At 45.5% G+C, this 27,439-nt stretch overlaps 1 protein-coding gene across 1 annotated transcript in view; it reads left to right on the top strand.

Moving 5' to 3' along the window:
• LOC144892160 (uncharacterized) overlaps positions 1-27,439 on the top strand; it is a 442,282-nt gene that overhangs the window by 408,095 nt on the left and 6,748 nt on the right. The window contains exons 3-7 of the mRNA XM_078777411.1: positions 10,603-11,829; positions 15,920-16,020; positions 16,153-16,218; positions 16,533-16,667; positions 16,829-16,948. Of these exons, the coding sequence (XP_078633537.1) occupies positions 10,608-11,829; positions 15,920-16,020; positions 16,153-16,218; positions 16,533-16,667; positions 16,829-16,948 (1,644 nt within the window). The 5' untranslated portion in view covers positions 10,603-10,607. The remainder of the gene's footprint in view (positions 1-10,602; positions 11,830-15,919; positions 16,021-16,152; positions 16,219-16,532; positions 16,668-16,828; positions 16,949-27,439) is intronic.

The raw sequence follows: 27,439 nt of genomic DNA, 5'->3' as shown, positions 1-27,439 counted from the left end.
CCGTCATGCTCCATCTCCGGACCCACGGCCGGGGCCTCGATAAATGGGCTTGGTCGCTACCTGCGGCGTTGAACTCAATCCGGGCACTCCTGAGTACGGCAACTAACCAAACTCCCCACGAGCGTCTTTTCCACCACCCCAGGAGCTCGGGGTGTATACGGTCTTTGCCCAGTTGGCTCGCTGGGCCCGGGCCGGCCTACCTTAAACGGGCAGTTCGCGCGAGCAAGTACGACCCCCTTGTGGACAAAGTGCAGATTCTCCAGGCTAATCCTGAGCATGCTCGTGTGATGACGTCTGATGGTCGTGAGACTACTGTCTCCGTTCGTCATCTTGCCCCTTGCGGGGTCGACGACCTTAGTAGGGAATCGGACGAACCGGTCGAACCCATCTATGAGACTATGACCTCTCCCGACGCTCCCATCGCCGATAGTCCACCGACCCTCCCCCCGTCGAGACTGCCCGGGTCCGACGACTTGGCGTTACCCCCTTCTTCACCCGACCCTGTTGACGCCTCTGACACCGGGGATACAGGGTTACGAGACGCCGTACCCGGGGAATTTCGAACGCGTGCTGGCAGAGAAATTCGCCGCCCGGCCCGCTACGGTTGGGCCGACTGATACTCCGCGCCCATGCTGACGCTCACTCGCTTTTAGCCACGCGGCCGTATAATTCTGACGGGGGGTGAATGTAGTGAAATCGTATCCGTACTGAACCCGGGTGGGGATGCTCGCTGCTCGCTGTCATTGTTGTCCCCACTAGGGGCGTGACTATAAGACCCGTTGCTGTGTCAGTGCTCCGAGACTTCTCCCTTGTGACATGTTACATCGGTAGCCTCGTTAATGGTACGCCTTTATAGAATATCTAGCTTGCTTGCATTGACTGATATGAATGGCTTTATGAGATGTCGCATCGTATGCTTATTGTGTATTTCTACTTACAGGAATGATCTGATGATCTAAATGCAATTAAACCAAACCGTTGGACTAAAGTTGTGCGGACCTGAATGGTTTTCCACAACAGAGACAGCTCTAATTTCCTGTTTGGCATTGAGGACCTCCATCCATTGTTGAGAGGGTTTGTGACAAGGACGAAATGATTAGCTTTTGCTGAAGATCTGGATCTGAGAATTTTTGTGATTCTTCACTATTGAGAGATAGGGAAAAAAACGATGAATATCACAATATCTAAAAAGGTTGGCGACTGATTCGACCGAAACTTGGTGGAGAGGTTGGGTTTGTGACAATGACGAATCAATTCGATTTTGGGGAAGATCTGAATCCGGATACGAGAACTTTTTAATGTTTTAAGTGGTTCTTCACCATTGAGAGATGAGGCTAAAAACTATATATATATATATATATATATATACATATACATATACATATACATATACATATATATACATATACATATATATATACATAAATATATACATATACATATACATAATATATACATACATATATACATATATATATATACACTATTTCAAAAAGTTGTGGATGGGTTATGACAAAACTAGGTGGATGAGTTGGTAAGTTGACAAGAACAAGGTGATTAGATTTTGCTTCAGGTCCGATTTCAGATCTGGCCTATTCGTGGGATACAAAATATAAACTGTTCTGCCTGGCCGAGGTATGCGATATATATATATATATATATATATATATATATATATATATATATATATATATATATATATATATATATATATATATTGTTGCGGAAATGAGGATTGTGTTTTTTTTTATTGTGTTTTTATTGTATAGTAAATTGTTGTAAAATATCGCCTTCCTGCCTCCAGTCTGTTGTATAAAGGTCAAAGGGCGTTCCGGTAGTTAATTCCATAAAGCATACATTGAAGGACACTATAATACCCTTGTTCAGTAGCTTATATCCTTATTATGTGTGTTAGGGTAAGGCTGTGTCTCCCATTAATTTAAATACTCCATTGCACCAAGTGAAATAAGAGTAGATCCCCTTTCATTTCATTTCAATGGCCAACTGCATTTTGGGCGGTTTTCTTCAACCACCATTGGCCACGAGGCAAGGTTGGGGAAGAAAGGCGTGCCCGCCCGTCGTCATCAAGGGCGGAGCCAGAGGGTCGCGCGACCAACCAGGGCCGAGGTGAGCACACGGATGGGCGTGTCCTGAAGGCCGGCGGCTTGATCGCCGGAGGCGTTATAAAAGCGCGCGCGCAAGAGTGGTCAGGAGTTGCATAAGGAGGTCAATGACAAGAGTTGCGGCGAAGAGATCACCGAGAAGAAAGTTGAGTAAGGGATCCCTGAAGAGAGCAGCTTGAGCCACCGAAACTGCATCAACAGCAGCTTGAGCCACCGAAACTGCAGCCACAGCAGCTTGTGGCCTGGACGGACGTTTTGAGCAGGACCGGAAAGGAACGGCGGCTGCCAAATGCGCCGATCGTGCCGCGATATCCGTGGGCCGGCCTCCCCCCTCCAAGCCATCCACCTCCGCCATTCCTATCATCATTCCCCGTGTGAGTCGTCTTCGTTTGTTCTGTCCTTGGGTTAATTAAGACTGCTTAGATAAGCTAGCGATTTTCACTGTGTCTCTGATATCTTCTGTATATTATTTTATTATCTTTCCTTCTCCTTGGTTATTTTTGGGTGTAAATAGAAATAAATTATATTCGTATTTCCAACCTTTTTGTCTGCTTCTTCTTCACATCCGTGTCGCCTTAGTCTTTTCCCTATTGAATAGCTGTGGCGCGATCCGGCCAACATTCGGGAATCGGGTTAGTCGGGGTAATTGTACGACCGCGGGGCCATCCGCTCGGCAAACACAACATCTTATCCGCGGGCCGTAACAATTGGTGTCGGGAGCGGGAATGGACCCGAAGCGCGCTTAACGTGCTCAAAATTACGAGCTACTGAAATTTGGTTTGTTTTACAAAACCCGAATTTTGAAATCGCGCCATGGCTGGTCAAGGCAACGGGATGCCGGTGGGAGAGATAGACGGGGCAGAATCGACCCAGGACCTCGGGGAAATGTATGTGGATGAAAGAGAGGAGGAGAACATTGGCAATGTGGTTGAGGAGGTTTCAGGTGCGCAAAATGGCGTCCTCGCGCACGAGGTTTCAGGCGCGCAAAAAGGTGCCTCGCACGAGCGCGCGGTAGCCGAGCCCGCTGTATCAGCAGGCTTTAACATGCAGCCGTTTGACATGCAGCAGTTCATGGAACGGTTCAGCGAATACATGGTAGAGTCGAAGTGCGACAACGAAAAAAGAGGCAGGGAAATGGAAAAAAGGGAAAACAGAATGGGGGAGAGGCTAGAAGCCAAAATGGGAGAAATGAGGGACGAAGCGAGGGCTGATTGTGAGCGATTAGAAGGCCAAATGGGGGCAATGAGGGGTACCGTTGAGGGGTTAGACAAGAAATTTGAGGGATTAGACAATGGGATAGAAGGGATGAAACATGGGTTAACGGGGGTGGAAAATAGAATGGCTGCCCAGGAGAATCAGATAGAGGGGGTGAAAATGGGTTAAGGGGGCTAGAAGATAGAATGGAAAGCAAATTGCGGGAAATAGGGGAGCAATCCGCCCGAGAAATTAAACAAATGGGAGAGCAGATAGAGGAGGTGAAAATCGGGGTAGAAACCAAATTGGATGCTCAGAGGGATGAAATGGGACAGATGAGGGTGGCATCTACAAAAGAGAGGGAGGAGATGAAGGAGGAGATACGACGAGGTGTAAGTGAGGAGGTCTCGGGGGTACGCGAGGAGGTAAAGCGAGGTGAAAAGCGTATGGAGAAAGAGGTGAGGAATAATACGGCTAAGTTACAAGGGGGCATAGAGGACCTGACGGAGGAGGTGGAACAGCTGACGGTGGGACAAAAAGAACTAGTGGATCAAGTAGAAAAGAACACTGCGGTACTGGGAGGGTTAAAAGCGACGCAAAGAGACCAAGGACGACTTGATAGCGACGAAGAGGCAATGTCAGATGGTACGTGAGGGACTGTCAACGAGGTTGGACGAGGTGACAGAAGTAATGGAGACGAAGGACCGGGAGGTGAGGACGCACATAGAAACGGTCAAGGTAGCCTTAGAGGACGAAATAGAGGAGACGCACCGGGAAATAAAAGAGGTGAAGCAAAAGTTAAAGGAGGTGGAAGAAGGGGTGAGTGAAATTAAAAAGAGACGGACAGAAACTAAGAGAGAAATACAGGAGGAGGTGATGGAATATGTGCAAGGTCGGTGCTCAAATCGTGATGATGTGCTCGCTAACCAAATAAAGAGTTTGCAGGTGGCGAAGGAGGTGCGGAGACGAGGTGCCAAGGTGAGTGGCGATATATTCGGAAATGCATATGATGTGAGGGGAGCTTCAGTCGGCTTGGGGGTTGATTTGGATCCGGGTGTTCGTGAGAGGCCGCTGGTGAAGTGTGCGACAGGTACGGTGTGCGAAAGAGGACGTGTGCGAGAATGTCCGACTCTGGGGTGTGTGAGGAAAAAGTGCGCGCCGAGGAGTGAGTGTGCTGTCGAGAGCGAGTTGGTCGTAGCGCGTGTGCGAGGGGGCACATGGAAGCGCGGTGTGGTGAGTGTTACAGAGGATGTAACGAGAGAGTGTACACCTGTGGTGAGTGTTACGGAGGAAGTAATGGGAAAGTGTGCGCAAGAGGATGCGGGAGAAAGGTGTGTAACGGACGGGTGCATGAGGAAAGAGTGCGCTGTCAAAAGTAAGGGAGAATGTACACCTGTGGTGAGTGTTACGGAGGAAGTAACGGGAGAGTGTGTGCAAGAGGATGCACGAGAAAGGTGTGTAACGGACGGGTGCATGGGGAAAGAGTGCGCTGTCAAGAGTAAGGGAGGATGCACACCTGTGGTGAGTGTTACGGAGGGTGTAACGGGAGAGTGTGCGCAAGAGGATGCACGAGAAAGGTGTGTAACGGACGGGTGCATGAGTGCAGAGTACGCTGTCGAGAGTAAGGGTGAGTACGCGACCGAGTGTGGAGGTGAGAGTAGTAAGAGTGACACGGAGCGTGAGTTGGTTGTGGCAGGTGAGAGAGGATGTACACCTGGAATGGGAGGATGCACACCTGGAATGGTAGAGCGTGTGTGGGAATGCACACTTGAGTTAGTAGTGAGGCACATGGTTGGGTGTGCAAGTGAGAGCACACCTGTGGTTGTCACCAAGGAGGTGACCGAGAAGGGGGCACGAAGAGGTGTGTTGGTGAGGTGTGCGAACGACGAGTGTGTGCAAAGGTGTGCGGTGGTCAGGTGTGTGACCAAGTCTGTGAGCGAAAGAACGCGTACAATAACGAAGTACGCGGGGTGTACGGGCGGCGTTGGAGCACCGAGCTCGGTGAGGGTGAAAGGGGTAGCGTATGCATGTGAGCATGCAGGTGAAGCATCGACGGTAACCGGGTTAGCGGTTAGAGCGACTTATAGCCGAATCGGGCCCTCGGTGCGCGCCGAGCAGCTTTGCGTGCCGCGAGGACCAGCGGGGATCCGAACCACGGCGGTTTCGAAAGAACCGCCGTACGCGATCCACGCTGGGCCGCGCTTTGAACGGCCGCGTCCGTGCTCCACTAGGCGGGGCGGGCAGCCCAATAGGAAGGGTCGTCATGGCGACCCCTTTTTGTTGAGGCGTTCCGGCAGGTCGAGATCGGGCCATTGGACGGCTTTGTGCCGAGATGGTGCGTGGGATCTCGGCCCGGGTAAGCGTCCTTCCCTGCACCGAGTGCCGGACGTATCCAGCTGCCGGCACCAAACAACCCGCATTCATTGCTCGGCTTTGCGAAGCCGAGCTTTAGAAGTGAATTGGCACACCGAGACGCACTAGTGAGAAGACTGATGACGAGGATAGTGGTTTGGACCCGAAATTGCAAAGCAAAATTTGATGATTGGCAAAGGATTGGCAGAGTAATGATTGGCAGAGGATTGGCAGTGATGATTGGTAGAGTGAGGATTGGCAGATGATTGGCAAATTTTTGATTTGTTGGATTTGGACGAGCCAAATTGGTAGTGGGAGATGCCCGATGTGGTGGGATGGCCAATCCACCATCCCTCACAGCGGGGGCAAAGGAGCACTAGACTTATGGGGTTTATGGCAGTGAAAACTAGCCCGGGAGGGTTTGGATAATGTGTAGGGACCTAGAGATTGACATTAGGTAACGTTAAGGTTAGGTAGTGACAATGATACCTGTAGTGGGGACGCAGGTAGATTAGAGTGGATGATAATGACGTGGTATGTGCTTAGTTTAAAGGGAAGACGGGGAGCGCTAAGTTAGCAGGGCAACAGGTAGATTAGATGATGCTGTGTGAGTGTTGGAGGTGTATAGAAGTGTATTGTGAAAAGTGTGTGAGGAAAAGGTGTGATTGATTGCACAGGTGTGCAACTGAGCAGGTGTATGGAGCAGTGTATGAGTGAGAGAAGGTGATTGTGCGTTGTGCTGACCAAATGGTCCAGGAAGGAAGGAGGGTGCAGGTGGCACCAGGTGTGATTGCACAGGTGTGCAACAACAGGTGTATGGAGAATGGTTGTGTGAAATACATGGAGTGTGGAATACATGGAGTGTGGAATACATGGAGTGTGGAATATATGGAGTATTGGAATGGATGGTCGTGGAGTGAGTATGGTGGAAACTGTGGAGTGGAGTGGATGGTGCGAAGGTGTGAATGGGGGAAGGATGGACCCCCATCACGAATACCCGGGGAGGGTCGTGTAAGTGTTAGGTAGAGGGTATAGGTAAATTGTGGTTGGATATTGGCATCTGTGGTGCGGGTGAAAGAATGGTATTTGGATGGGTGCATTAGTGTTGTGGAAATGGCTGGGCGTGTAGCCTGTTAGTGTGTGTAGTTGGTTTGGGCACTCCACCACTGTGAGGATGTCAGCCAGGTGAGGCCGCAGGTGGGCTCTGGGAGCCGGTAGAGTTGTTGTGGATGGGGCCCGAGGATCCGGAGGACGGACCCGGGTAGCCCAGTGCCAGAGGGCACTGAGGGGTGACAGAGCCAGGAGGGGCCTTCCCCAGTTAGATCGGTTAGGGTGAGGAGCTAGGTAAGCTTGGGTGGCAACTGCAGTGGTGGAGGTGTGCAGGTGGGTAGCCCTGCTGGGAGAGCAACACGACCCAGCCTGGAAATTGTGCAAAGGCACAGGGAGTTGAATCGGGGGAGTGAGACCCCAAATTGAGAAGCACCACAGTTTGGTCAATGGGAATTTGGTTCTTCAAACCCATCAAGTAAGTTGGCCAATGGCTTGGCAGGGAAAGACCCCGGGTAGTGTAAAGTGTATTAAAGTCATTTAGAAAGTAGTTAGGATGAAAATCTCCTCGCACCATCTACATCCACTCACCTGAGGTGACGTAACTCCGCACCATGCCATGTTTTTATTTTAATTGATGCAAATGTTTGGAATGTGAGACGCATCATGACGTGGGTGTGACATTGTGCTTGATGTTCCATCTCTCCCTCCTTATGAGGATTGATGATGAATTGGGTGATGGCAAATTTTGGATAGAGGGATTGTGGAGACGAATTTGGTATAGGGGGAAATATGGGGAAGATGTGACGGTAGCGACGGATTTGTAAATGTGTAGATTTTTGTAAATATGGGGTAAGGGCAAGGGTAGAGTAGGTGACAGGGGGGGGGTGACGTACGGTAGGGACGAGCTTTTCTCACTTCGCTCTCCGTACGCACTTCACCTTGCATTGCCTTGTTTGATGTGTACCCTTTGTGACCTTACCCCTCGCTCATCTGTCTGTCCCCCCTTTTGTCTCCCACATGAGGACCTGTGCGCCACTGGGCGCCGAGGGGAGCGTGCGTGAGTCCGCCATTGTGCGCCCGGAACTCCCAGAACCAGCTGTCTGCATCGATGCACCACATTATGGACCACATGTCTGTGGCTGAGCACCACTGATGGACCCCATGGGTTGGGGCATGGCCCCTCTGCTGGAACCGGCCATGAAGGCCCGAATCTTGCTGGCGGACCTTGGCCACAGGGCACCGATGCCCCACAGGTGAACCATACTAGTCGGCCCTGTGGGCCATAAATAAAATAAATAGACATGGACACATTGGGTGCATTTTTTATTGCAAATAGGCCGCCAGCAAAGGAAGATGACAACACCAGGAAGACAGTAATAGCCAGCAGAGGGAGCCGAAGAGCAAGAGACCACCTGCAGGGTTAGGGGTTGTTGGTTTTATTTTGATGAACAATGATGACTGTGCACCGATTGGTGCTTGAGGGTGTGTTGGTGCGTTTCTGGGTGCTTTCATGGTGCGTCGATGCAGAGCAGACTGTCTCCCCCCCAGAAAGAACAATCACAGGTCCTGGGTTGCGTTTTGTAAATAAAAGTAGCGTCAATTGTAAATAATTCTCCCCACCGTCAATGTATAGTTTGAAGACCATTCCACAATTCGGTTAGCTGTGGGCGTGAGTCTGTTAGGTAGGGTGCAATGGAGCAGCGGGACATATTTATTTATGTTTTAAGACTGTCGCACTCAGGGTCAGGTTAAAAGTAGAGGGAACTACACCTACGTGTCACACTAAATTAAAGTTATAGGCCCGGGACGTGCCTAAGAGGAGGAGGGTGCAGTGTTGCGGAAATGAGGATTGTGTTTTTTTTTATTGTGTTTTTATTGTATCGTAAATTGTTGTAAAATATCGCCTTCCTGCCTCAAGTCTGTTGTATAAAGGTCAAAGGGCGTTCCGGTAGTTAATTCCATAAAGCATACATTGAAGGACACTATAATACCCTTGTTCAGTAGCTTATATCCTTATTATGTGTGTTAGGGTAAGGCTGTGTCTCCCATTAATTTAAATACTCCATTGCACCAAGTGAAATAAGAGTAGATCCCCTTTCATTTCATTTCAATGGCCAACTGCATTTTGGGCGGTTTTCTTCAACCACCATTGGCCACGAGGCAAGGTTGGGGAAGAAAGGCGTGCCCGCCCGTCGTCATCAAGGGCGGAGCCAGAGGGTCGCGCGACCAACCAGGGCCGAGGTGAGCACACCGATGGGCGTGTCCTGAAGGCCGGCGGCTTGATCGCCGGAGGCGTTATAAAAGCGCGTGCGCAAGAGTGGTCAGGAGTTGCGTAAGGAGGTCAATGACAAGAGTTGCGGCGAAGAGATCACCGAGAAGAAAGTTGAGTAAGGGATCCCTGAAGAGAGCAGCTTGAGCCACCGAAACTGCATCAACAGCAGCTTGAGCCACCGAAACTGCAGCCACAGCAGCTTGTGGCCTGGACGGACGTTTTGAGCAGGACCAGAAAGGAACGGCGGCTGCCAAACGCGCCGATCGTGCCACGATATCCGTGAACCGGCCTCCCCCCTCCAAGCCATCCACCTCCGCCATTCCTATCATCATTCCCCGTGTGAGTCGTCTTCATTTGTTCTGTCCTTGGGTTAATTAAGACTGTTTAGATAAGCCAGCGATTTTCACTGTGTCTCTAAAATCTTCTGTATATTATTTTATTATCTTTCCTTCTCCTTGGTTATTTTTGGGTGTAAATAGAAATAAATTATATTCGTATTTCCAACCTTTTTGTCTGCTTCTTCTTCACATCCGTGTCACCTTAGTCTTTTCCCTATTGAATATCTGTGGCGTGATCCGGCCAACGTTCGGGAATCAGGTTAGTCGGGGTAACTGTACGACCACGGGGCCATCCGCTCGGCAAACACAACATCTTATCCGCGGGCCGTAACAATATTTATACACACATATATATATATACACACACAGTCACGTTAAAAAGTAAGTACACCCCATGTAGTCCTTGAGCCAACCGGCCATATTTTGAAGTGAATGCTCCGGCGGGGGGAGTAATTCTCATTCTGATTTTCCATTAGACCAATGTCTCAAGTGTCAGAAAAGGTGTGATGGACATCTGAGAACGGTAGCTTAGTGCCCGGATGGACGCCATCTTTGAAACCACCCAGCTCGAAAATGCCCATTTGGTGGGGTACATTGTTGCACGTGTATCTGGACTTCTATACTAGCTATCGATGTGCGGTTGACGACTAAATATACGTCCGATGTGTACCGTCTAAATAAAAAATAATATGAAGCATTTTGTTTTAGATTAATTATTATAAAAATCAATTATCGAAAAAAAATCATATATTTTTCAATATTTTATTATTAGACTTGTACTTTTTTTAGTGAAACAACACTGGTATGATTTTCCAAATTATGCATTGTGCTACACCGTTTATCTGTCTATAAAAATAACTCAAAAACTAAAACATATCATCCACCACGAGTGTACACAAAAAATATATGAAAAGGCATGCACTTTCCACAAACCGAAACTATGTCAGTTGGAATTTCCCGCCGATAATCAACCCACAGAACCCAGTGCCGAAAGTGACGTCAGTCTATTCTATATCTATATTCTATATTCTATATCTCAGTCTGAGATTTGTTGCGGTGACCTGATTAATTTCTGAGGGGGGGGGGGGGGGGGGGGGTGGGTGGCTTAAGAACTAAAAGTGAACATGTTAGATGGCGCCACATACAACTCTATTATAGAGTTGTATTGTGGCGCCATCTAACATGTTCACTGACTTGGATGAGTATGTCTATGTAAGCTGGCGAGCTTTTCGGATATTGGAGTAATCTAACGTCAGTCTTTTTGTTCTTTCAGCTGAGATGGCCGGTGTCGAGGCGAAACGGGCGAAGATTGAACCTGAGTCCGGAACGCGCATCCTGTGCAGCAAGAAGTCGCCACTCTCTGAACTAAGCAAGGCAGCGGGCAACAGTTCCAGTTCTTGGAAGACATTGTGTGACGCAGCCGCAGTTAGAAACTTTTATCCAATTCTAAAGCTAGTCCAAGAAGGCGCAGTTGAACTTCCTAATATTCCAATATTATACCATAGGGCTTGTAGATCAGACTTCACTCACAAAAACCACCTAGCTACTTTGACCAATGCAGCTAGAAGTTCTTCAGTTGATACTGGCGATGCGGTGCGACGGCGATCATCACGGGAAGAGACAGGATCAACTTCAACGGTCTACGATGATGAATGCATTTTTTGCCAGCGTGCTTCAAAATTCATAAAAGGCAGTCGTACCCGTGAAACAGTTGTCTTGGCTGTTGAACTTCGAGCAGATAAGACAATAAGAGATGCTGCGACAGCTCGCAATGATGAGAGAGTTTTGGCATTGACTACACGAGATATGGTTGCAGCTGAGGCTCACTACCACTTCTCCTGCTATAGAAACTACACACGGCCCCAAAAACCTCAAGTAGAAACTGACATTGAAGATAATATCGAGAAAAAAGAAATGATACGATGTATATTCAATTTCATTCGCACTGACTTGTTCTTGAACCCGAGGATTGTTCCAATAGTTGATGTTGCAACAGATATCCTGTCTTCAGATACATTTTCAGTTGATGTTCGTGACTCCATCAAGAAGAATCTGCAGCGCACATTACAAAGAGAGTTTGGAGAATCGCTCATCTTCTTCAATGTGAAACACCGTGTATACTTGATGCCCGATAATCTGACAAAGCGAGAGATTGCTGCAGAGTGCGTAAACCTGAAAGCAGAAGTGAAAGCATTTGAACGAACGGACGGTGAAAGTAACATTGTGCGTGCAGCTACTTCACTGCGACACCAGATCAAAGATGCTCATTACAATGAACGTTGGCCGCCTCAGCCAGCAGAACTCACTTCAGATTACGTGAAGATACCAGATTCTCTTCGTGTATTTCTGCATACTTTGATTTGCGGGAGTGGGGGTAGCTCTGCGCGTGCCGACACACTGGTATGGTCGATGGCTCAAGATATCATCAATGCTGTACACCGGGGTACCATCAGAACATCGAAGCATGTCCTACTTCCGTGGGTCATGAAAACGCTCACCGGTAATACAGAGGTCATCAGAATATTGAATCGACTCGGGCACGGATGTTCGTACACAGTTCTGGAAGAAATCGAGACAGCGCTATGCATAGACAAATTAGCAACATGGAAGGCTCTCACACACATGGAAGGTCTTGTGGAACCAGCCGAGAACGTTGACAAGCGAAGTGCAACAATAATTGATGCGATGGCTCTCATACAAAAGATGCATGGCGAGAACGACACGTTCGAAGAACTATCTGACCGCATCCTTGCTGCAGCGCTTCACGCTGGTCAAGGCAGTGAGCGCATCGATGTTGTCTTTGACACATACACAGAAGAATCCATCAAAGCAGCTGAGCGTGTGAACCGCGGTTCAAATGAAGGCATCAGTTTCAGCGAGATCAGACCCGCACACAAAATCATGAACTGGCGGCGTCTCCTTGCTTGCAGCCAGACAAAGGAGAAACTGGTTGTGTTTCTGGCGGAGTCGTGGAAACATGAAACAAATCGCGAAAAGCTAGGCAACAGAACACTGTATGTCACCTGTGGTGAAAAATGTCTGGTACTGACCCGCGATAGGTGGAAGTTGGTGCAAGCACTCGAATGTAGCCACGAGGAAGCAGACACGCGTATGTTTCTCCACGCAAAGCACGCCGCTACCCACTACAAGACGATCATCTTAGTGGCAGATGACACCGACGTTCTGATCATCAGTCTTCATCTCAGCAGAACCATCGATAGTCAGCTCTTCATCAGACGAGGAACAAAGGTTCGAGTCAGAATGATCGACGTTGGAAAGTTGGCTGCGGTATTGGGGTCTGGAGTTTGCAGTGCATTGCCAGGGCTTCATGCATGGAGCGGGTGTGACACTGTGAGTGCTCTGGCTAGCCAAGGAAAGATAAAGGCTTTGAAGCTTGTGCAAGCGAATGAGCTGTATCTTCAAGCATTCACAGATCTGGGATCTTCGTGGAATGTACCAACAGACGTCTTCAATAGCATTCAGGCCTTCACGTGTCAGCTGTACGCCAAGAACACGAAGATCGTCGGTGTTAATTCGCTCCGTTATCACATGTTCTGTGCAAAGAAGGGCCAGATCGAATCTGGACAATTGCCGCCTTGTGAAGACTCCTTGATGCAGCATACGCTTAGGGCCAACTATCAGGCGGCTATCTGGCGACGCAGCCTTGAAAACCTACCAGACGTCCCAACACCATCAGCAGGACATGGTTGGGAACTCGATGATGGCGGTTCGCTCACAATCCGATGGATGGCGGGTCTACCAGCTCCAGATGTCGTCTTGAATCTCATCTCATGCACATGCAGAAGGACGTGTCGACCGTCAGATTGCTCCTGCATACTGAATGGGTTGAAGTGCACTGTTGTGTGTAAGCTGCAGGGATGCTCCAACATGGTGCAGGATGATGCTATCGTGGATCAGGATGCCAATGACTCTGATGGCGACTCTGATGATTAACTTTGTGTGCACTGTATATTGTATAGCATATGTTGTTCTCTATTATAATGCAGGCCAAATTGCCTGAAAATCTTTATAGACAGATAAACGGTTTAGCAAAATGTATAATTTGGAAGACCATACCGGTGTTATTTGACTAAAACATGACATGTTCAATGATACCTCCGCTTGCTTATTAGGAATATACATCGTATGGTGTTAAAATCAGCTCCGTACGACATTCCTAACTTGCGTTATCGTCAGAATAGATAATGCCAGCGGCGGCCTAAGTCATTTTATGCCTCTTTACATTTATTTGTTGTAAACTCGTGGTGGATGATATGTTTTAGTTTTTGAGTTATTTTTATAGACAGATAAACGGTGTAGCACAATGCATAATTTGGAAAATCATACCAGTGTTGTTTCACTAAAAAAAGTACAAGTCTAATAATAAAATATTGAAAAATATATGATTTTTTTTCGATAATTGATTTTTATAATAATTAATCTAAAACAAAATGCTTCATATTATTTTTTATTTAGACGGTACACATCGGACGTATATTTAGTCGTCAACCGCACATCGATAGCTAGTATAGAAGTCCAGATACACGTGCAACAATGTACCCCACCAAATGGGCATTTTCGAGCTGGGTGGTTTCAAAGATGGCGTCCATCCGGGCACTAAGCTACCGTTCTCAGATGTCCATCACACCTTTTCTGACACTTGAGACATTGGTCTAATGGAAAATCATAATGAGAATTACTCCCCCCGCCGGAGCATTACTTTTGGTCTGGCTCAAGGACTAATGTAAAGTTTTGACTTTTTCAACATATTTCAACAAACAGCTATTTGATCTTCATTTCAACAATATTGATAGATATAGGTGATATAATATAACAAATGTCATGAAACATTTACATTTTGTAGTCCATTGTATAATTTAAATAAACATAAATGCAAATTTCGCATGTGGAAAAAGTAAGTACACCCCTACATTTATCACTACTTCAAATACCTAAAATTAGAATCAGGTGCACCAGCTTAGGTGCAAATGATTAGAACATCGTCAGAGAGGATCTTGGAGGAACCTGTCTCATTTAAACTTCAGACATTTAGTTTGGTTTGCTCTTTGTTGTTGAAGTGTGCGGCGTCACCATGCCTAGATCAAAAGAGCTCTCTGAGGCCTTCAGAAAGAAGGTTATAGTTGCCTACGAGTCTGGAAAGGGATTTAAAAAGATCTCCAAACAATTTGAAATCAATCATTCGACTGACCGGAAGATCATCTACAAGTGTAGAAGATTCCAAACAACTGCCAACTTGTTCAGGCCCGGCCGCCCCAGCAAGTTCAGCCCGAGAGCAGACCGAAAGATGCTGAAAGAAGTCTATAAAGCTTATATTTATTTTGTACCGACAAACGAAGCACAGTTTGCTATTGCTTACTCAATGTGTAAGCATACCCCACTAGTATGCACATGTTCTCACAAAGTTTTTTGTTGTTATTAGACACACTTGGGTGAGCCTGGATGGGTTTTCGAGTAGTGTAGCAGCTGAAACCCAAATCCTATCCAAGTTACTCCTGACGACTCTATCTCCAATGCAGTATTTAGTCTATCATCTGAGTATATGTATGCACACTGTAGAAGATTTGCAGCTCAGGATTCATATTTGGAGGAAAAAATAACACACTGAGCTTTAAAAAATGAAAAATATTTATTGTTGCTCGACTTTTCAAGAAGAGACTAGTTCCCTTCCTCAGAGGCGGTAAGTGCAGCATCAGCGGCACACTAAGTTCCGGTGGGAACGATTGTGTATCGTGGATTGGTCCACGTCCGTGCCAATCACAGTGCTTCTTATTGTTTGAGTCCTCATGCCCTGGTTCTCGGTTGTGAGCATTTTATTGTGGTTGTGCATCATTGACGCCAGCAGTGTCAGTCCGTTTTGGCTTTTGTCCGCGTTGTAGTTGACTACGCAATGCCTGGTTTTGTGGGATTTCAGTGGACGTGCCAATTGATTGACTTTTCACCTGACCACAGGGCCTCAATTATTTCATGGCTCACCCTCACCGTCCAGTCAGGTCAGATCAGATCAGATTAGATCTGTGACTTGCCACAGGTACTATGTAAACCTGTACTACCTGTTCCATGGTCAGTTGAAGACGACTAAACCGGCTCCCCCACCAGGCTTCCTGGATATGGACACCCAGCAGCACAAAAAAAACAAAACCTGTCAAATGGCCTAGGAGCTCCTAGTGAGCCAACGGCCATCCATATCTGGCACACCCAACTGTGTCTGCAGATATCCTCCTGCAGTTTGGTTAGCCGTTCCTTGGGGGGGTGGTACAGGATTTGCACTCCGGCCACTGGAAAACACTTAATTCCGCAACATATAAGAAGACGAATCAAACCCAGAAGAACCTGCTCCGTGGGAGTACCTCCTGTGCAGTTGCCCTGTCACCGGTTGACAGGTTGAGGCAAAGCCTAAGGACCCCAGTCTTTGATGATAGGGGAGAAACCATGGGGAAACCTTGCTGGGTCGGATTGTGATGGGATGTGTCAGGGTGGTGCTGAGGTGTCATCCACTAGACGGTGGTCTACTCAGGTTAACCTGAGGTGGTCCCTTTGAGTGGTTGCTTGGAATGTCCTCATTATAAAAGAGGACGATCAGCTATCTCTGCTGTTATCTGAGCTCCAGCGTCTGGGAATCAATGTTGCAGCACTTTCTGAGGTACGGAGACCAGATAGTGGTGAGATAATGGTGGGTGGCTCCACGTAACCATCAGAGTGACCAGACCAGTAGTACCATTCCTAGGGAGTTGCTGTAGCTGTGTCCAACAAGCTGACTCCTATGGTAATTGAGGTAACGATTGACTGTATCCATGCTCTACAGGTCCTCATGGAATGCAGACGAGAGTTTCAGCAGGGACTGCTTGCACCCTATGTTGATCTCCGCAAAGTGTTCGACTGAGTGAATTGGGATGCCCTCTGGAGGATCCTCGGTCTTTGTGGTTTGCCACCAAAGCTAATCGATCTTATATCTGAACTATGCTCTGGTACTGAGGGTGTGGTACTGTGGTAAGGTATGGTGGTTCAATCCCTGACTAATATCCAGTTGCCACTGGAGTTCATCATGGGAGTGAACACTTATATGGACTGAATTATAGTGAGGGTGTCAGAGAGATCTAGCTGTGGTGCATCATTTGGGAATGTCAAGATCTCTGATTTTGATTTTGCAGATGATCTTTGTGGAGACCCTGGACATCCTTACAGGGGCCCTCAAAGGTGCTGAATGAGGAGTTGGAGCCACTGGAATTACAGGTCTCCTGGGTCAAGACCAAGATCCAGGCTTCCAATGGCATATCGGATGCTGCTACCCTGTCTGTACCTGGCACGGAGGATGTTGAGGTCTATCATTTCTGGGCCTCACAATAAACATGGTACCGATTCGTAAAACTGCCATACAATCATATTGGGATTACAAGAATGATACCCAGTCTACCCAAATATTTTCAAGGACATTTACTAAGAATAGATTTTTACTGCTGCTGTTTACTTTTCACTTGTAGGAGGATGAAAGAGAATTACCAGGTAAAGGGCACAAAGATTCATTTGTTATACATCACATGCCAACACAAATCCAGGCTCACTGTGTGCCAAAGAATAATGTGTCGGTGGATGAAAATCTGGTTGGGTTCCTGGGGCACATTCAAGCTTTCCAAACAAACACCACCACCGGTTTGGAATCAAGATTTGGTGCTTGTGTGAAAGTGACACATGTTACACATTTCGTATGGACATGTATGGTGGAAAAAGTGAGAAGAAATCAAATTATGGTTCAACATATGAAATTTATGCTCAACTCAAAGAGAAGGGATTGTGTTGTCTGCACTGATAGGAAAGCTGGCAAGCATGTGCGGACATGTTACCTGTGCACCACCTGCCATGTTGCATTATGCATTGGACAGTGTTGGCAAGATTACCACACACGTGTTATGTATAAAAGATGTTCAATGTGACTGACTCCCAAACATTGTAAGTTTTGTTTTGTATTTTGCATAGTAATTATATACGAAAAACATAGAGAACAAGAAAGAGCAATCCGAGATTGCAGACCCTCGCCAGGACGTGTTTTAGTGGTTTTTAAGGCTTTTGTGGTAAAACAAATATGGCGGCCAAACCACGTGAACGATGTCGTCATCATTCTTTTTCTCCACCAATTTATCCATAGAGGTCACTCAATAAATTTAATCTTGATTGGATGAAGTTTTGTACTTGTCGAATTATGACGTCATCATGAAGGCACCTATGACATCACAATTAACATTTTATTCCCCATGGAGAGTTCTTTACAATGATCCATGTCTCATATTTTTCTATGCAGCGCTTTCGGAGATATAGAGGTGCAAAGTGTTTTGGTTTTTCCAAGATGGTGCCCGTACCACGTGACCTATGACGTCATATTTATTTTTAAAATTGTACTGGAGAAGGTGCACCTATTATGAAAATTTCCTGTCAATCGGCCCAACTTGCCAACCCATCATGTTTCAATTTTTCCCATGGAGCGGTTTCGGAGAAATATAGGTGTATTTTTTTTCCCAAGATGGGGTCCGTACTACGTGACCTATGACGTCATAATTATGAATGAACTAATGTTTTAAGAGTACATACTCATGTTTTAATAGTACACTAGCCGAAACCCGTGGAACATCCATGGAAGGGAGGATGTGGTGTATGGATAGAGTGTACCATTATGGATGGCATAGGGGATTTGCTTGTCCGAGTAAGAGTTAGGAAGAAAGATGAGAATGAAGAGTGCGTATATGAACAACGATCGCCGACACCGGCACAAATGCATGCTCTGGATTGTCCACTCAGTGGACGGCTTGCTTTCGCCTTCGCCTGTCCAATCAGCGGACGGCTTGCTTCGCCTTCGCCCAGCAGACGCCAATACGATGGCGTCGTAAGATGGCGTCGTATCGGCAGTTAATCGGATGCTTTTGGGCCCCAACGTCGGCTAATTCAGATTTTTCGAGTATGTCTGTACGTGATAAACAAAGAGCGCGGTTCGTAGATCATAAATCCATTAGTGCCGTGGGCATCGGGTCACTGCGTGCGGCGTAAAAGGGATAACAAAGTCGAGTCCTTACGCTATTATTATATAGACGAGCCGAAACCCGTGGAACATCTACGGAAGGGAGGATGTGGTGTATGGATAGAGTGTACCATTATGGATGGCACAGGGGAGCGCTCATGGGATCTTCTTCTTCTGTTAAGCTCCAATTTTTTCTCTTTAAGTTAAGTCCAATCAGTCCTCTCTGCTCGAAGTGCTCAGGCCATGCCTTCCCGCTCTCATACTTTTATTGCCGTTCGGTGTAGAAAGGGATTGACATATCGTTCGTCTGGTTCAGCTCGTTATCTTTAAGCTTCCTTACGTCTCACCACCTGCTACACCTCTCTGAATTACGAGGATTTATGCAACGCACCCTGAGTATCGCAACGTCACTCCATTTAACTTTATTAAAATGATGATAAAGACGTTTCCTTATATATCCTAATTTAAAATGTTCAAGGGAATAAAAAGACCATTTGGTTCACACCACCCATGTTCACACCACTCGACTGTCCAATCAGCGGATGGCTTGCTTCGCCTTCGCCCAGCAGACGCCAATACGATGCCGTCGTAAGATGGCGTTGTATCGGCAGTTAATCGGATGCTTTTGGGCCCCAACGTCGGCTAATTCAGATTTTTCGAGTATGGCTGTACGTGATAAACAAAGAGCGCGGTTCGTAGATCGTAAATCCATTAGTGCCGTGGGCATCAGGTCACTGGGTGCGGCGTAAAAGGGATAACAAAGTCGAGTCCTTACGCTATTATTATATAGATACTTTATAAACGTACTCAGTTCTAATAGTACGTACTTAATAAACGTATATATTTTAATAATAAGTACTTCATAAACACTCAAATTTAGTAGTACATACTTAATAAAGGTATTCATATTTTAATAATTACCATACAATTAATAATTACCATACTCATTTAGCATAAAAAACACTGTGTGTGTGTGTGTGTGTGTGTGTGTGTGTGTGTGTGTGTGTGTGTGTGTGTGTGTGTGTGTGTGTGTGTGTGTGTCCCTTCATAAGGGTAGGTTTTACAGCCTTTGAGTAGTGCTTTAGGAGGGATTTGAGTGGCAATCTTCGATCTTTAATTTTAATGCATATGGAGACCTATTCAAGAGTACAGCAGAGGCGTATGGAGACATATGGAAGAGTACGACAGAATCAAATGGATTAAAAGACAAAACAGGGCAAAAGGAAAATTACAGCACAAGTAGAGGAATTGCAGTACAAGGGTGAGATCACGGTCTCTCACTGGGTGTATTCAAGTTTAGTGGTGAAATGGAAGAGATCATGCAGTTGGCAGTAAGAAACAGGTTTAAAATCCTATAAGAAGGTCTTCATGACATTGGACTCAGAAACACATTTACACAGGTAAGAAGAGGGGATTGAAAGAATGAATGGAGGCGCGGATGAGTTTCGGCTTGGGGAGGGAATTCTTGAATTGATGCGACTGGTGGTTTTATTGATGTCCGGTGTTTCTGCATGAACATTGAGAGATGTCCAAAGCATGTTTCAATGGACGACAACAAGCTAATGCAGTTTGTGGCGATAGGGATGCAATCGCATGAATATAGCCAAAACAGACGGGATAATTTGAGCTGCAACATTCATCGAGGAGCTGCGAAAAGCATCAAACAAGTTTCCAACGAGTGGGAGCGAAAGATGCATGAAGATCATCGGGCCGGTCAGCTACTCCAAATGCGGAGAAGTCGGATGTTGCCCTGGGTGGGAAAGAGGACTTGTATGTCGAGCATAAGTGGTTTAGAAGACCGCTAACAACGTTTCATGAACCTCGTGATTTTTGACATGCTTCCATACTTCTGCTAGATTCCCAGGGCCCCCAACATACTGAGGTTGTGAGACTTCTTCAGCACATAGCTCACCTCCATCGTTTCATGTTATAGTCTTACAAGTCGACCTTTCAGCTACAGTCCCCTTTGGCAAAAAATTTCTAGATTCTCCAAATTTTAATTCAACATTATCTAACTTCTCTCTATACCTATGCAGATAGCCATGTGTCGGTTGTACAGTAAATAATGCAAGTTAATGTACACAACGCACAACTGTCCATCAATTCATATTGAGGTATGCACTTCATCAGCTGAAACACGTTTCAAATATGTACTGCGCATCGGAAAGGCTTCGCATCCATAAACTAGATGGTATTCATAGAATACTGACCGTGCGCAGTCAACTTGTTGCGGGCCAACTCTTCTGTTTTTGAACATTTTTTTTCTTTGATCCAATATGGCTGCCAGACCACATGAGCGATGACATCATAAATTTATATTCTCGAATATAATTGTTGCATAGATCACGCTCAACACATTTCAAACTGATCAGACTAAGCGTTGTATCTGTCCAATTATGACGTCATAATTATGGCACCAATGACGTCACCATTAACAACATATATTCCCCCTATGGAGTTCTTTACAATGAGCCATGTTTCAATTTTTTCCATGCAACGGTTTTGGAGATATAAAGGTGCAACATTTTTCGTTTTTTCCAAGATGGCACCTGCACCACATGGCCTATGACGTCATGATTATCATTAAAATATTCTACATGAGGAGGCGTTCCTATGGTGAAAATTTCGTGCCCATCAGACCAACACTATGTTTTACGTACTATGTCAAAGCGTCTTTGGGTTTCTTGAAAAGCGCTATACAAAATAAATGTATTATTATTATTATTAACAGTTGCTGAGAAAAAAAAATTCACAATGATCGGATAAGTGTTGTACTTGTCGAATTATGACGTCATAACAAAGGCACCGATGACATCATCATTAACATATCTTATTCCCCAAAGGGAGTGCTTGACAATGAGCCATGTTTCAATTTTTTCCATGGAATGGTTTCGGAGATATAGAGGTGCAACTTCTTTGATTTTTTCCAAGATGGCGTCTGTACCACGTGACCTATGACGTCATAATTATCATTAAAAAATTATACAGGAGGAGCCGCACATATTCTGAAAATTTCGTGTCCATCGGTCTAACAGTTGCAGAGGAATTTTTGTTTTATCCATACTGATCAGATCAAGCATCGTACTTGACGTCATAATTCGACATAATTAAGGCAACGATGACATCACCATGAACATATCTTATTCCCCATGGTGAGCACTTGATAATGAGCCATGTTTCAATTTTTTCCACTGAGCGGTTTGGGAGATAGAGATGTAACGTTTTTCCAAGATGGCGTCCGTACCACGTGACCTATGACGTCATAATTATGACAAAAAAAATTATACAGGCGGATATACAGGCGGATAATTATACAGGCATATAGATGACCTTTAATTCCCTCCATAACTAACAAAGCAAAAGCTCTACAATGGGTAGCAGTGGGAATGAATGAGTGAATGATCGTTTTAAGGCCATTTTTCCCCGCCAGAGTTAGCCTTGCGGGCCCCATGACAATCATGGTTCCCTGTTTGAGGCAAAGTTTTATGGCCGGATGCCCTTCCTGACGCCAACCCTCAGTCGCCTCTTATGCGCAGGAATACGGTGTACCTATTCTAAATCGGGGTACACACCGGGATCATTCATCCCAGCAAGCTGGTACTCAATTTGCCGACCTCGGAAGGATGACAGGCTGAGTGAACCCCCCTGGCGTTAATTCAGCGACGACCGGGATTCAAACTCAGGATCCTAGGATCCCAAGCCTGCACCCTAACCGCTAAGCCAACACCAGGCTGGGCAGCAGAGGGGAAAGACTGACAAATGGCTAAATATCTAAAAATATGTATAAAAAAAACACACACATAAGCACAAATCATCAGTGAACACATAATCGCTTCAATACAGTGGCTCAGAGATCCCTATAAATGTCATACAGTACACAGTTCTTGATTTATCATCTGTCATGACACAATGTTAAATTTTCCTAATATAACCAAAACTCTTCATCCACACGCTCGGATTTTTTTTTTTTTTTTGCAAAATGTAAGAACAATATCCAACATCTAATGGAAGGCAGACTGTGTTGCTCAACTATTAAAATGGCCTCATAATGTAATGGAACTGTCAGGGGAAAGGCGTCTCAATTTCACCGTTATGTCATTCCCAGCCGTCAAACTCAATCTCTTCTCCGCCCTGAGAATTAATATCACTGAACACAAAGCCAGAAAGGACAATCAACCGTAAAGTTTCGCATGCCCGCCCCCCCCCCCCCCTGCATTCCCACTAAGTTTTGGAGCTCCCCACTCCACTCGGTTTTGGAGCTCCCCACTCCACTCGGTTTTGGAGCTCCCCACTCCACTCGGTTTTGGAGCTCCCCACTCCACTCGGTTTTGGAGCTCCCACTCCACTCGGTTTTGGAGCTCCCCACTCCACTCGGTTTTGGAGCTCCCCACTCCACTCGGTTTTGGAGCTCCCTACTCCACTCGGTTTTGGAGCTCCCCACTCCACTCGGTTTTGGAGCTCCCCACTCCACTCGGTTTTGGAGCTCCCCACTCCACTCGGTTTTGGAGCTCCCCATTCCACGAGCCTCGACTCTGTATAAAAAAAAAACCCATAAAACAGTACGTACTGTGTTTTAAAAGCTTTGATCAGTTGGGCTGAAAGGATGACCGAGAGTTAAGCACATTCGCCTCTAAGCTGTCTAGCCTGGGTTTGAATCGCGACTCAACTATGGACTGTCATCTTGGTGTTTCACAGGCACGATGGTTCATCAATGTTTGCAGTCTCTCGGATGGACTTTAAACTGCTCTCTTTTCTGCCAGCATTAGTTGGTGTGAAAGATCACATAGTGCCCTTTGTGAAGAGCAGGTGAGCTATCACTCGCACCATGAATAAATGCCAAATTCCTGCCCTAACTATTTCTGGGAACTTTAGCTCAGGAAGCTTCTTTTGCTCCATCTGTAACAGGGTATGGTACATCAGAAGAAGAAAAGCTTTGAGTGAACTCAAACCCTAATAGTGTTAATTACCTTGGCCACCAAAAGTGGGTAGAGATTGGGCCACCAAAAGTCTGTCTGCTTGTCTGTTTGTGAACAGGATAGTTTTTATACTTGGGCTGAGGCTCGTAATATAGCGCACGCACACACACACACACACACACACACACACACACACACACACACACACACACACACACACACACACACACACACACACACACACACACACACACACACACACACACATACACACACACACACACACACACAGTTTTAGTGGCAGAACAAAAAGGATGTAAGAAAGGGTGTTATGGAACAATTGACCACCGACTACTGAACGAGGCTATTCTTGAAAAATGCAAAATGTGAAGAAGTAAATTGTCCACTGCTTGGATAGACTATAAGAAAGCTTTTGACAGTGTCCCACATTTATGGATGATAACATGCATGCAAATATACAAAATCAATCCGCAAATAATCAAACTGATTGAAAAAGCAATGGAGCTCTGGAATACCGCATTGACATCACAGCAATCAGAAGGAAATATCGAAATACCAGATGTGAAGATAAAGTGTGGGATCTTCCAGGGAGACACACTTTCCCCCCTTCTGTTTTGTCTGGCTCTGGACCCACTAAGTAACCTCATCAATGAACAAGGACATGGATACACCCGAACAACCAATAGAAGAACGTCCAAATAAATAGGAAACGTGACACATATACTATACATGGATGATTTAAAGTTAGAATTTAAAGCTCTTCTCGCCAAATGACAAAAATTGACAGAACAACTAAAATTAGTAAAACGGTTTCCCAAGGACATTCAAATGGAATTTTGACTCACCAAGTGCACCAAGTACACATTTGTACGAGGTAAACCAAGAAAAACAGACAATATAAAATTTGACCTTGAAACAACAATACAGCAGTTAGAAGATGAAGCATCATACAAAAACCTCAGAGTAGAAGAGGGCCACTAAATATTGTATCACAAAAAATGTGCAAAACAATCGCCAAAGAATACCTACGTAGAACGAAGCTGATTCTGAAAACATACCTCTCTCCAAGAAACAAAATCAAAGCCATAAACCCGTTTGCAGTACCAGTGTTCCAATGTTGCTGTGGAATAATAAACTGGGCCCAATCAGAAATCAACAAGTTCGACATCAAAACAAGAAAATTCCTTACCATCCACAAGATGTTTTACAAAAACCAGTGCATCCCGAGAATGTAGCTGCCAAGATGAGAGGGAGGTAGTGGCCTAGTGGAACTCAACCAGGTGCATAGAGCGATGAGTGTAGGACTAGCTGAGTATGTGAAATGCTCAATAGACTATCGGATGCAATTTGTGAAATGAAACTCACCTTGCAAAGAATTTCCAAAAACAGGTGCGAATAGAAGATGCCGCACAGGAAAATGAAACAGCAACAAATACAGCCTCAACAATTGCAAAAAAGACAAAATAAATATATAAAAAGAAATATGAAGAGATATACACCGACAACTGGGAGAATGACAAAAGAGCAGGAAAATACAAAAATAATTGGACAGAGTGGGGATTGACAAAGAAGGCTCATTGGAATGGCGAATAAGAGGTCAGATCAACAGGGACGGAGAACGAATCATAACAAATGCCCAAGATCAAGGACACTACACCAATGGATTTAAAAAGATGTTGGGACTGAGCCAGACAGACAAGTGTAGATTCTGCAAGACAGAAACAGGTAGTACTAGTCACCTGCTCTTGGGATGCAAAAAACTATTATCAGAACAACTTTACACACAAAAGCACAACAAAATATGTAAAGTGATTCATTGGCAAATCTGCAAAAACTTAAACATCCCAGTTCCAGAAAACTCATGGAAACACGAATCATGGAAAATGAGGACGTCATGGTCACGTACGACCTGATGATTCCATCGAGTGTGAACATAGAAAACAAAGCATTACGTCCGGACATTGTACTCGGGAACAAAAAGGAAAAGACAGCATTGATGATCGAGATATCAGTACCCAGCGATTTTGGCTGAAACAACACAGAAATCAAGAAAATGACCAAATACCAGGACCTCAAAAATGAGGTCAAGAGATCTTGGAAGCAGAAGAGCATCGAAATTGTACCAGTGATTAATTGGAGCAAAAGGAATGATGAAGAAGAACCTCACTGAGTTTTTCTTTTAAACCATCCATGGGAATATTACCACAAATGAACTACAACGGGAGGCAATCCAGGGTTCGGTGACGATCCTGAAAAGAGACCTTTGGACAAACTCTGAAAAAGTTGAACAGCTTGGTCCATGAACTGTGATCCTTTAATGAAGAGGAGGTGGATACTTTGGGTCCTGGGAGGTCATGTTACCAGTGGCAGGCCCAAAGACTGGCCTGACCTGATCTCAAAATTAAGTTATACATGGATTCGGACAAAACTTGGTGGACAGGTTGGGTGTGTTGCAAGGAAGAATATTGATTCGATTTTGGTGAAGATCTGAATTCTGATAAAAAATTTGTTTTTAATCGCCGTCATTTTTTTTACCATCGAGAGATAGGGCCAAAAATGATATATAGTATGGTATCTCAAAAAGTTATGGACTGATTCAGATGAAACTTGGTGGAGGAGTTGGTTAGGCGACAAGAACAAGCCGATCAGATTTTGGTTCAGGTCTGAATCCAGATCCGGCCTATCAGTGGGATACAAGATATAAACTGTTCAGCCTGGCGGAGGTTTGCGCTCTACCGAGTGCCGTTCTAGTTTCACATCTGCCATACGCTTTCTATTTATCAAAACTGTAGGAAAATATTGATTGCAATAAATCAAGATTTTATGGGGTCGGAATACATGAACGGGGTGGAGAACTGATGGAGTCTATATAATAATTATAGAGTGAATGGAATTCCTCCTTACTGTTCTCAGCCAATCAACATGCACAGGGACCATCATTGCGACAATAGACATGAGCCCCCTGACGTCACAATCCCGTTTAAATACATGCTGATGACGTCACAGCACATCCTTCATGATCAACCACAGCATCCTTAATTTTCCAGGAATACTTGCTCGGTTACAGGAGGGAGAGCAGCCTGCATGAAAAAGACCAACCACATAAGTGACCACAAAATAGCCAATGTGCCTTGTAGTTGTTGTAAAGGTTACAGGGTTCCCTGACCTCTCGTTTACCCCTTGTGTGTTTGCGAGGAAAGTGTTCTTCACTCATGTTGTTATCCTAGACCATCCATGGGTCTTGTGTTTGTTGGGTTTTGTGCGAAAATGTTTGGAGTTTTGGACATAGGAGCCAAACTGTTTTTACATCTCCCAGCCTCTGAATTCCTTTGCCTATTATAATTCCTTTTCCCCCCTTAAACTGTTACAGGTAAGAGCATCCAAAATGTCATCATCCAATTATAGTGTTAAATTGCTGTCATTATCCTCGAGTCACTTTGCTATCCACAGGAGAGCGGGTTGTTTGTAGGTACTAGGTATGCCACACGTGGTACCTTCTGCCCCCGGAACATAGAGTGCTCTGACTTTTAAGCAGTGTCTTCTTGTCTGCTAGCATTTGATTGATTGCGAGTGGATGCTGAAGATCTGAAGGGCAGGTCATTGTGTGCCGGTACCCCGGTCAAATTCCCAATTGCTCATTTGGTCAAAGGTTGATGGGACGGCACGTTTGGAAAGAGGAATGATACTCGGTGGATCGTTCGTAGCTTGTGGAAGTTTTGATTCTATCTGAGATGCATCATTCTCCCTCTCTCTGATACTCTGCACAAAGCCAGGTCTCCAGGTCTTTAAAACAGGTGTTCACCACCATCTCTTATCTTCCCCCATCCTTGATCCTTGATCTTGAATCTAGATTTATCTTGATCCTTAAACCTTGATCTTTTCGACCCCAGTTAAAACACCCCAAATCTGCCTCTTTCAATCCACAACTTCTTTCCTGAAATTCCTAGTGGTGTTCATTTGCTTTATACCGTGTACCCTTCCCTCCTCCCCCATCCCTCCCCTCCCACAGATCTACCGACGTCCTTGTTCTCTACTGTTGTTGTGTCTGTGTGCTTTGCTCTCTCTCTCTCTCCCCCTCTTATCTCCCGCTCCCTTCATTGTATGTATGTGTCTGTGCATGTTTTCATGTTCAATGTGTTGGTTCAGGT

The sequence above is a fragment of the Myxine glutinosa genome, chromosome 5, assembly GCF_964187855.1.
Source record: "Myxine glutinosa chromosome 5, kmMyxGlut1.1, whole genome shotgun sequence".
NCBI classification, from domain to species: domain Eukaryota; kingdom Metazoa; phylum Chordata; class Myxini; order Myxiniformes; family Myxinidae; genus Myxine; species Myxine glutinosa.
This window is presented reverse-complemented; position numbering and strand designations above follow the sequence as displayed.